General features: G+C 36.8%; 1 protein-coding gene across 1 annotated transcript in view; it reads right to left on the bottom strand.

Moving 5' to 3' along the window:
• The window catches only part of LOC126248713 (solute carrier family 12 member 9), a 126,431-nt gene that overhangs the window by 84,621 nt on the left and 29,358 nt on the right, over nucleotides 1-12,452 (bottom strand). Inside the window, exon 4 of the mRNA XM_049950012.1 lies at nucleotides 6,539-6,735. Coding sequence (XP_049805969.1) covers nucleotides 6,539-6,735 — 197 coding nt within the window. The remainder of the gene's footprint in view (nucleotides 1-6,538; nucleotides 6,736-12,452) is intronic.

The raw sequence follows: 12,452 nt of genomic DNA, 5'->3' as shown, positions 1-12,452 counted from the left end.
AAAAATTCATGCTGAAATTATACTGGAATATGAGTGCACCAGTTCATGAACACATGCTAGAGAGGAAAGACAGTGTGCACAGTGAAGTAAAGTACTGCTCTAGACAAGAAACTGAAGGCCACAATTCATCGCTCAATCGATACATATATGAAAGTTAAATGAATGTAAATTGCAATTGAAAACAGATGATTTCATTGCACAGCAGTGAAACAGCAGTGTCGATCTCGGAATGTTAAAATCACGAGGAACAGCTCGTAAAATCATTCCTATTAGCATTGCAGCAACTGCTCAGCGAATATCGTTTTGATTGCGCTTTGTTGTTTCTCATTTGTAATGTCGTACCATTTTCCTAAAAATAAACAAAAATTCACTTTGTTTACATAAATAAATAATTCCATAAAGATAAACGATAAAAAATATGCCATCGGATTTACCCCACCATTTAGCGGTCAGATTTACCCCACCATGCCATTTTTCAGTTACCAACATAGAAACAATTTACACAACAATTCGAACACAGACGATACATACACTGAATAGGTGATGACATCACCATATAGACCTTTATGATATGCTTGCACTAAGGCCCTCTGTTTTATAACTTGCCCAGTTTTTCATCCATGTCTGTTATTATTATTATTATTATTATTATTATTATTATTATTATTATTTCTTTCCTTTCTCAGACCTTAGGTCTGGTTCGAAATGAAAGTGACGCGGACCTTGATCAAGCGTGACTTCCTTTTAACTGTACGGTATATGTTACATTGCGTTTAGGAACTTTCGGGTAATTGAACATGTATCAATAATTACGGATTTCTGTAGTTGTATATATATGTTTGGATGTAGCTGTATTGCGTTGATGTACTGGTGGATATTGTGTGGTATGACTCCTGTAGTTGATAGTATAATTGGTATAATGTCAACTTTATCCTGATGCCACATGCCCTTGACTTCCTCAGCCAGTTGGATGTATTGTTCAATTTTTTCACCTGTTTCTTTTGTATATTTGTTGTATTGGGTATGGATATTTCGATTAGTTGTGTTAATTTCTTCTTTTTATTGGTGAGTATGATGTCAGGTTTGTTATGTGGCGTTGTTTTATCTGTTATAATGGTTCTGTTCCAGTATAATTTGTATTCATCATTCTCCTGTACATTTTGTGGTGCATACTTTTATGTGGGAACGCGTTGTTTTATAAGTTTATGTTGTAAGGCAAGCTGTTGATGAATTATTTTTGCAACATTGTCATGTCTTCTGGGGTATTCTGTATTTGTTAGTATTGTACATCCGCTTGTGATCTGATCTACTGTTTCTATTTGTTGTTTGCAAAGTCTGCATTTATCTGTTGTGGTATTGGGATCTTTAATAATATGCTTGCTGTAATACCTGGTGTTTATTGTTTGATCCTGTATTGCAATCATGAATCCTTCCGTCTCACTGCATATATTGCCTTTTCTTAGCCATGTGTTGGATGCGTCTTGATCGATGTGTGGCTGTGTTAGATGATACGGGTGCTTGCCATGTAGTGTTTTCTTTTCCCAATTTACTTTCTTCGTATCTGTTGATGTTATGTGATCTAAAGGGTTGTAGAAGTGGTTATGAAATTGCAGTGGTGTAGCAGATGTATTTATATGAGTGATTGCTTTGTGTATTTTGCTGATTTCTGCTCGTTCTATAAAGAATTTTCTTAAATTGTCCACCTGTCCATAATGTAGGTTTTTTATGTCGATAAATCCCCTTCCTCCTTCCTTTCTGCTTAATGTGAATCTTTCTGTTGCTGAATGTATGTGATGTATTCTATATTTGTGGCATTGTGATCGTGTAAGTGTATTGAGTGCTTCTAGGTCTGTGTTACTCCATTTCACTACTCCAAATGAGTAGGTCAATTATTTGTATCTCCTAAGTCGTTTGGCCAATGCTTGTAATTTCTGCTTCTTCTCATCTAATTGCTCTATCGCTTCTTCTTGTGAGATTTTACCTAACCTTTTTCGTTTTTTTTCTGACATTTCATTTCTTATAAATTGTGTTAGCTGTCCGATGTCCTTTCTCAGTTTTTCTATTCTGATCTGTAGCCTGTGTTGCCATGCTGGTTTTGTGGGTTTATTCTGTGTGTTGGTTGGTTCTGATCTCTGCCTAGTGTGTATATTTAGTGTAGTGAGTGCTCCTATATAAACCAGTAGTTGTAACTCTTCCATAGTTGTATATTCATTTATTTTGTTGTGTATGATTGTGTTGATAGTTTTTATTGTTGTTTCGACTTGTGGGTTACTTGGCAGTCTATGCAAGAATGGTCTAATGTCTGTATTTGTGTCTTTGTATTCTATATATGTCAGCTGAAATTTTTCTTCTATATCTAACATGTGTGTCACTTCGTGTTCTATTTGTGCTTGTTCTGGTGGCTGTCGCAAGATTTCGTTTTCCTCTGATTGTTTAATTGATGCGTGTTGTTCTTTGTTTGTTTGGTCTAGGATGTTTGAGTCCATTACTCTATTTTCTTCTTCTTCTGTTTGCACATTATTTTGTTCCAGTATTTGTTGTACTTGTTGTTTGATGTTTTCTAATTCTGACTGGGGTATCCTGTTATTTTTGATTATTACACGGGTCTGATCAGCTAGTCGTTGTTCTGTTAAAAATTTTAATTCTGGGTATCTGGTAATAAATGTTGTGTATACTTCTGATCTGTATCCAGTTGTGTTGGTTCCTAGGTTTGTTGCTTGGTAATAACAGAACATGAGGTGTCGATTAACTTCATCTGACCATCTCATCCTCTGCCTTTGTTTTCCTTCTAGGGTGGTTGTAGGAAGCATATCCTGCAAAACACCTCCATTTGGATTTAAATCATTTTCCAGTTGGCTAGCAGTGTCGTCGTTACCATTGTGGGCGGGCATAGGGTTCAAGCGTCGTCACCGACCATGACGGCGCTTGTCCGAGGCTTCTTTAGTTCTGTCCTGAACCAACTCATCACACTAAAAGGGGGGTTAGCCCTATTAGTGGTTTATTCTTTTCGTCGCCTTTTATGACTGGCAGAACATACCGGAGGCCTATTCTTTTCCCGGGCCTCCACGGGGATTATTATTATTATTATTATTATTATTATTATTATTATTATTATTATTGTTGTCTTTGTCATAGACCTTGAAAACAACCGCACAGAAACAGATGAGTATATCTTCCACTTGTATTCCCCCTCAGGTAGGAAGGGAAGATTGGTTGATAGTGAGCCATTTTCAACTAGTGCACACAACAGACCATTAGATCGGTAGATCGATACGTTTGGAGACCAATACGTAGTTAGATCGATACATCGATTGATCGCTGTGCCGGTAGATCAAGATACCTGTAGATCAATATATCGATAAATTGACAAGTCGGTATGTCTGTTTATAGATCGATGGTCTATCGGTCAATCGCCGTCGATATGTAGATGGACTGATCAATCGATTTATAGATATCAATATACCTATGTATCGATACATCCACACACCCCTGATCAATACATCCATATACTGATTTATCGATATATTGATATGTCGACATATTATTAAGTTGATAACTCTATTGGTCAGTATATAGACCAATCTATCGATTAATTTATGTTTATATATGGATATGTCGTGGTATCAATAAAGATATATCGGTGTAAGTGTATACTGATGTATCGACTGATCGGTCTTCCATCTGTTCGACCTATCGATTGACTGACATGTTGATCTGTGGATATATCGTTCGGTTTATATATCTTTCGATCGATGTGTAGATTGGTCTATCAACCGATCGATCGGTATAGCTATTGGTCGGTCGATCAATGTATCCTTATGTCGATAGAACAATTGACCGATATGTCAATCGATCTATTGTTCTACCTATGTATCTGTCTTCTGACCTACCGATCTGCCCTTCTATCAATCTATCAACATATCGAACTTTTGTTCTATCGATATATCATTTGCACTATTTGAAAATGGCTCAATATCAACCAATCTTCCCTTCGTACCTAAGGAGGTACAAGTGGAAGATATACTCATCTGTTTCAGTGCAGTGGTATTCAAGGTCTGTGACAGAGACAACAATAATAATAATAACAGACATGGATGAAAAGCTGGGCAAGTTATAAAACAGAGGGCCTTAGTGCAAGCATATCAAAAAGGGCAATATGGTGACCACATAAGGCAGAGACAAGGTCAGCCTAGCTCCTTTACTCTTTTACTCTCCCACCTTCCTCCACATACATTACTTACAATGTCTCTTAGTATACAGATGTAAGCATCTGTGAATTATCACTTTCAGAGCATTACAAAATTATTAACTTCCGCATGCACAGTTCATTTCCCACGGGTTTATCTATACAATGTTGACCAGGACTGAACATGAACCTAACTTGTTACTTACCTATTAACCAACAACACACCATTTTCAATACTGAGCCAAGGTCACTAACGCAGGCCTTTGCAGTGACACTCGACTCTGGAGTAAGCCGGTTCGAATCCTGGTATTGGATGAAATTTTCACTGCCAATATTTGGTTGTCAAGGGGAGAAGAGGAAGTGGCATAAAGTTTCTGATCACCAGTCCTTGCGCCAATGTCCTGGATTAAATTCCAGACCTTTCCACAGTACCTCATGAAGTGAGGGCACGTGGTACCGTGTTCACATCCATTGGATGGGGATTTTAGGCTCCGCAGCGCACTTGGAACTTATTGAGAGATGTAGGCCGGCACTGAGTTCTATCCTCTCCATCCCCTTCATCCATATCAACACAAATCCAACTCTACACTGTAGAAGCACTCGTCACAGTCATCCACACAACACTGATACATACTTGACACTTCATAACAAGTTGGAGAAAGGCAACAGCAAACCACCTCCACTACAATATTGCCAAAAGTGCTGGTGCTCATTCCTTGAGTATGTGACTATTTATACATACAGGGTGGTCAGCAGCAGTCTGAAAAGCTTGTAAAGGTGTTGCAGGGTGGACTGTGCTGAGAAATAATTGTTAAGAAAAAAATTGATGCACTGCACTATTTCGGAGTTAATTAGCATGAAGTTAGTCAATCAGGCAATTGCATGCACAGATCCTGTTCTCATACCATGGATGTTAGTGTACGAGACTGTTCAATCTTTGGCTCATGTTCAGTCCTTATTATCATCCCATGTCCACTTTTTGTATCACTGTCTTGTTCAATTTTATGAAAAAGAACAAAGAATACATTTGACGACACCATCGCTGGCTGTGCTGATTGGCTAACTTAAATCCTAATGAACTTGGAAACTGCAAAATGTACCGAATTTTTGCCTAACAATTATTTCTCAGCACCAACAACCTTACAAGCTTTTTCAAACTGTTTCTGACCACACACACACACACACACACACACACACACACACACACACACACACACACACTGCACATTATTTTTTACAACAAACATTTCATTTTTCTACAATGTAGTAAATTACTCTAACATTACTTGCAAACACAGGATATAGCATACTACGAATTCAGCAATGTGCTTTCCAGTTTTTTAATCAATTCATATCCATTTTAAATGTGGTGCAGGTACCCTAGGAGTTGGATTTAAATGGACATTCAGCTGGCAAAAGTGCAGAAACGTTAAGTATTCTTAGAGTTCTGTCTAAGTAGGTTTAGAATGATACTTAGCTGTGATAGATTTCTAAACATTCTGGTAAGTGCAGAGGGACACTATTTTTATTAATTTTAATTTTTACATTGCCAAACAGTTTCATTTCATTTCCCTCTGTTGCAGCACACTATGCATTTTTATTCAGTTCTTCTTCTTTTTCACTGCCAAATTGTTTATCAAAAAATGGGCTCAGTCTTTTCTTTGTAAATGCAAAGGAATGGAGGTTAATGTCTGTAAATCTCCTGTTAGACATTCCAGGGATCTGTACTGATTGTAATAACTGCTCTGCGATGTTTATCTTAACGTCTATGAATGTTTTCTTTTTATGACCTGTGAGTTTATAGTGCACAACATAGGCAGTAAATACGTGTACTGTCATATCTGTTTCACAATTTCCATTACTAGTCTCATGATCACTCTCTCAGACTTTTGGAGAAAAATAGCTACCATCATATAAATTATCACTAAATTGAGTATTGCTCTTTCAAACATCGCTTATAAGATTTGCAACTTTCTCCTCATGACAAAACTGATACTGCCAAGAAGTTTTTTCACGAGCTGAGAAAGAAATGCAGAGTGTTCTGCAGAGCATCCAAGAACCATTTGTAGTCCTATGATCACTCTACTTTGATCTACACACAGTGCTATAACTGCATACTTCCAACAATACAACAGCCTCATGGTAGTGTGACGGGCTAGGCTTGTCAAATGACAGGAGTGAGTCAGAGCAAAGCATTTCACAATCATATGAAAATATGTAAATGAAAGAGTAAAAAACTATGATCAATTATTATTTCAACTGCAAGGAAAGGAGAACACCTGTAAACATAAAATATTTTTATACTTTAATTATAAGTTAGTAGATTTAGGAATTTACAGAGAAAGTATTTACCTGCATAGGTCCAACAGACAGGAAGCTGACAATCACTGAAATCAGGCAAATGCAAACAATGCCAAACACTAGGACACTTGTCTTTGCAAACATGCTTGCTCCAACCAAGCACACCAGCAAGTTGAGGACATTAAGACCAGAGCAGTACAAAAACCTCCACCAGCGACCATCTGGAAGCACATCGTGCACCAGATATCCTGCCAAAACATAAATTACCATGGTTTTGTATACACAGAGTACATACATAATGAACATATTAAGATCACACTCTTACCTTGTCATTAACAGCACAATAATGTTCCATTTGTTACACACAGAGACATCTTACCTCGAATACTTTGTCTCCTTTGCACCTAAAGTAAATTCCCAGTCTGAAGTTTATCACAATGACGACTTACAAATTTAGTCAGTAATTGCACTGAGTGCATTTTTTATATTTTTTTATTATTATATAATTCGAAAAATCGTCCTCTCTCCTAAGTATACAATATGGTGATACTACATATGATTAAATTTAATGTGGGTGTCACAGTTTTAAGAGACCTGTTTTGATGAAAAACTCATTCAAAAGAGCATGTAAAGTAAATGAAGGTATGTAGAGAAGAGAGAAACTGGTTGAGACGTGTCACACCATAAGAAGCTGCCATATTAACAAAATGAAATGCACTGACCTCAGCACAAGCTTTGAACACAAGACTAGTTCTCAGAGCAACAATATACAGTACAGTTTCTTCATGGCTAATTGCACCAAGAGCTTTTCAAACATGTAAGTCTTTGGAACCAATACATTGCACATCTCTAATAAAGCCTGAGTCATAAAAAAGCTGTTCTTCATCACCAGATGCAAATATATGTTAACATACTGAAACACTGTTGAGGTTTTATTTCCACTTTCAAGTTTCTCATGAAAAGTAACCAGTTCAACTTATAATCAAAAATAGGGTCAACAAGTTTACCAATTATTTGAAATTTATAGTAGCATAATTAATTTCTAGAAGACAAGGGCTTAATTCTGAGCTTCAGCATTCAGAGTTGTCATGGAAATATTTTAATATGATCCTGTGTATGATCCTCATGTGACAGGCAGATCAGAGCACTTGCATGTGAATGACATACGTCCCAGGTTTGAGTCCTGGTCCAGCACAAAGTTTTAATCTGCCAGGAAGTTTCAAATCAGCACACATTCTGCTGCAGAGTGAAAATCCAATCTAGAGTATCAGTTATGTTCTGATACAAATTCTGTGCATCCTTACTTATGCCACAGTCAAATACATCCTTCACAAAACTGCTCAAGAAAGGTTTAAGTTCTATCATAAAACTGCTAAAGACAGGTTTGAGTACTGCCATGGTCATTAGAGAGGGGTTATGAACTCAGTTGAAGGAAGCTGTGAAGCACTGTACTATCTTGGCAGTCAACTAAAAGATATCCATAGGAAATCAAAATCGGAGTGGCAAAGCAGGGATACAAAGTCTGCTTCTGTCAAAGTTGAAAGTAGTATCCTAACCACAGAGCAATCTCATTCTGAGACATCACTTAAGCCTTTCAGATGTAATTAGAGAACAAAAGTACAGAAGTATTCTTTGACTGTGGAATAAGAGCTTACCACATAACATACAAGATTTCATTCAAGCATCTTATCGCGAAGTACAGATACAGCAATAGCCTAATTTCCACAAGAAGATGGAGTAGTTGGCCACATTCAAGCTATAGTATTGCAACCCAAGCATATACTGACTTGTTCCATTGCCACACAACACTTCCAACATGTTTTGCTGCTTCTGTCAAAGTTGAAAGTAGTATCCTAACCACAGAACAATCTCATTCTGAGACATCACTTAAGCCTTTCAGAAATAGGAACTAAAAAGAGTGATTTTTGGTGGGACAAAAACTAATGTCTGGATTGCTGTCAGCCACCACATTGCCCATGAAATGCAGGGACTTATGTTTAGGTACCAGTCTGGCAAACACTTTACAGCTATCTGGAAATGTTATGCTGAAACGACCAGTAATCCAGAATATTTTGTGTTCTATCTCTTATAGTTATTTTTAGTAACTTGGTCCAGTAGCGCTATATTTGCTTATACTCTACCAGTCTCCTATAATCTTGCAATTCAAAAAGAATGATTATTACCATTTGGAGAGTTCTACCACTGTCTGATCACAGTCTCTGGTATTTTGTCATCACAGTGAAACTGTTGCAAGGCATGCATTCAAACTGCAACAGGGTGGATCACCTATTCTTTACTGTCAATTTGCACAACTTATTCAACAAAGTTACCATCTATATGTGGTGTACACATACTTCAGACAGACAGTACCACATGAGAATGAAAATCACTTCTGATACATTCTACCATGTCCATGAAAACATTCCTTTGTTCAAATACAGCTAGTTGCATGTGCAGTGTCCAGTGAGTCTTGTTAAGCAACCATTTTTGAAGCTTTCATCATACAACTGCTCTTTGGAATATGATGATCTAATTACATAAGTGGCAATCAGTTACTGCTTAACAGCAAACTGAAGAAGTTCAGGACGCCGTCATGGGCTACCTGCAATCCCAGGCAGCAGAAATCCATGCAGAGGGAATTTGTCATCTCATTAAGAGAGATGATACATGCTTAAATATCATAGTGATTATATAGAGAAGTAATAAAAAGAAGTAGTTTTAAAATATTTTAAAGAAATTAACTTGAACTGCAATAGTATTTTATTTATATCTTTGCAGAGGTTACTTTCTTGATAGCCCTCACATATTTGCTAAGGATTTATCTTCACTGCTAGTCACTACAGTGTTTCCAATCACCTATGTTTGACTCTCATAATTGTTTTCATGTTTTGTTCTATTACTTTGTTCATCAGAGATGTTGGCAGAACAGTTTTATATAAACACTTATGGTTTGGATGTGATGGGTAGTCCTGAACGATGACTCAGTACCTCAGCTATAAGGTGTGTTGTTACCTTTACTGCTTCTATCATTTAAAATTCTTGGTTTAATTTACTGGCTTGTTGCACTATTTTCTGCCTTCTGATGAATTAATACTATGTAAACAGTTGATTTAAAGTCAATTGGAAATTCATCTGCTGTTACGCTCCTGAACATGCATCCGAAGAGCCAAATCAACAACATTGGTATTAATATGTGTGATTTGGATTTCAAGGAAAACTGAGGAGTTTAAAAATACAATGTGGTGGTGGTGGTGGCGGCGGCAGCATATGTTTGCATACACAACAGTAAGGTCTTTATTTTCCACACTAAAAAATGTATTTGGACACGCCTGTGGTTAAAAGAAATTCCACTGGAGCTAATTTACAATATATTCCTAAAACATTATGTATGTATCCCACCACATACACAGAAAAATGCATGGTTTTTGGTAAATATCATAATTTAGTTCTGGTGGAAATTTTATAGAATTAAAAATGCACACCATTATAATGTGGCAGATAGATGAACCATTAGAATAATACGATGGCTCAGTTCTGACTCACGCAATAAAAACTGATAGAATGTAGAAACATAAGAAACAATACCACAAAAAGGTGACTGATTACTGGCCTACAAACACACTACAGCCTCCAGCCTAAAAGTTTAGGGTTGTCATCAGTTCAAACAGAGGACAACTTCCCACTTAAGTCAGAATCTGCCCTCTTGTATGAATAAAAGATGCACTTCATTAAAATGTGACGTACAGTGATTCACACACCATGAGCACAAACATCAGCACCTCCTCTTGCCAAAATAATAATTATGAAGCCATATGTTAACACTTCAGTTTGTAAAAATATTTTCTTTGTTTGTTCCACTGGCTCACATCACCTCACATCGGTCATGCAGGTCTACAATTGCTGGTTTGATTGCATTTCAGGTTCAAACTGTTGGTGGCATACTGCTCTACAAGGAAAGTTCAACAGGTCAGCAAGTGTTGTCACAACAGCAAGGTAAGTTTTTTTATTCTTCTTCTTCATTATATTGCTTAAATAAATAACAATATTAATTTTTCTTATCAATAAAGATGTAATTATCCAAACTGTAAGCCATTCTTCACTTTTTCAAATTATGTTGTTTAATGTGTAACAAAAAACAGCTATCATGTGCATAAGTACCGCATTTTGTTTGAATTTTATACCATCGACCAGCATTATCATGCTCAGGAGCTAAGAAATGAAAAAATGTTAATTAAAATTCACCTTCCCGTTAAAAATTATTTATTGCCATGGGAATTGCTTCTCAAATGCTAACTGGAAAATGTATTGTGCCTGAGAGTGATAAATGTTTAGTATTTTAAACTGAACAAGTGACATCAGTGATTTGTCTGATGACAACAAAGCTATGTTGAAAGTCTGTTACAATTGACAGTGAGTGAAATTAAAGAAACACCTTCAGATTCATAAATATTTATAAACCTTTCACACATTTTCATATGATTAATACTTCTTACAGATAGTTAAGGTACACATATACCACCTTGGGAAGTAACAGGGTGGCAACAACACCAAACACACACACACACACACACACACACACACACACACAATGGTAATGAAATACACACATTCCATACACAGCACTAACCACCTTCCACACAAGGCGTGATTCAACTGTCATTTATATAGTTGTTATAATCACAGATCGGTCTACAGTAGATGAGCTTCATATGACATTGTGTGAAGCCAAATTTTTGAAGACTGTCAATAATTGTGACTGGAACACCAGAGTCATAAATACAATAATGTTTTGCAGTGTAATAGCAAAGCATAATGGTTAGTGTATAAACCTGATGTGCAAAAGGTCAAAAGTTCAAAGTTCATCAAATATAATGAAATCTTTTGTTTTTGTAAGTCTAGTCAAAGGACTTTGAGTATCTTTCTTGTACAATTAATTTAATTTTTTGATTTCTAATACTTTGTAGCATCATTTTCATCATCATATTGACTTTTTATTCACTCTTATTTTTCTTCCAATCATTATTTTTTGTTTGGAATCTGCTTGTATAATCCATAACCTGCAACCAAGCATCCACTAGGACTGCTCATCAGCTGTGTAGCCAGCATGAGAATAATTACAGATAACCAAAGACAGCGAGAAATAACTCAATTTGCTTTTACCACTAAAACTGAAATTTTACTGCAGAAGATGGGCACAAAAACAAACATATTACAAATTTTTTCTGTCCAAAGTTTGCTCATACGGCTTAGCCTTAAACACTGTGAACAAAGCAATCATGATTTTAGTTCAGATGCAGATGAGGTTGTAGTTAGGTTAGGACACAAGTTTAAATTCAGGGCTACAAAACTCATCATTTGCCACAGTTCAATCATTGGTCACTTAAAATCAGCTTTCAACAGGGTATTTTCCATTTCCATCATACCTTGTGATGGCCACTTCCAGCACTGCTCTGTGTTACTCATAAAGAGAATTTGTAAACTGACCTGACATGTTTGTGTGTCACCCATAACTGAGTGACAGCTGGCAGTAGATGTGGCAACACTGTAGCAGCAAGTGACAGATCTCAATTGTAAAATAATTTTAATTGGGCTATAACCCGAAAGAAATGATTTGGGGATAAGAACCAGCAACTTCATATTGGGTATTGGGTAGAGGGAGGGAGGGAGGGAGGGAGGAAGGAAGGGGGGAAGAGGTGGAGAGAGAGAGAGAGAGAGAGAGAGAGAGAGAGAGAGAGAGAGAGAGGGGGGGGGGGTGGGGGGGGGAGGAGCAGATGGACAAAGTACAGGTGGACGAAGTGAACAGACACAGAGGAAGAAGGAGATGGGTTAATAGAAGAGTGGAATAAATACATACCCTAGCAAGGGTACTTAGCTAGCCTTCCTATAAATTGTAAATCCTATTCTATTGGTGAACAGATGATTTCTTTTTCAGAAGTGTTTCTTTAAACAGCTTGCCAAAAATAAA

This window comes from Schistocerca nitens, chromosome 3 (genome assembly GCF_023898315.1).
Source record: "Schistocerca nitens isolate TAMUIC-IGC-003100 chromosome 3, iqSchNite1.1, whole genome shotgun sequence".
In the NCBI taxonomy this organism is placed as follows: domain Eukaryota; kingdom Metazoa; phylum Arthropoda; class Insecta; order Orthoptera; family Acrididae; genus Schistocerca; species Schistocerca nitens.
Note: the sequence above shows the minus strand (reverse complement) of the source record. Positions and strands in the feature narration are given on the sequence as shown.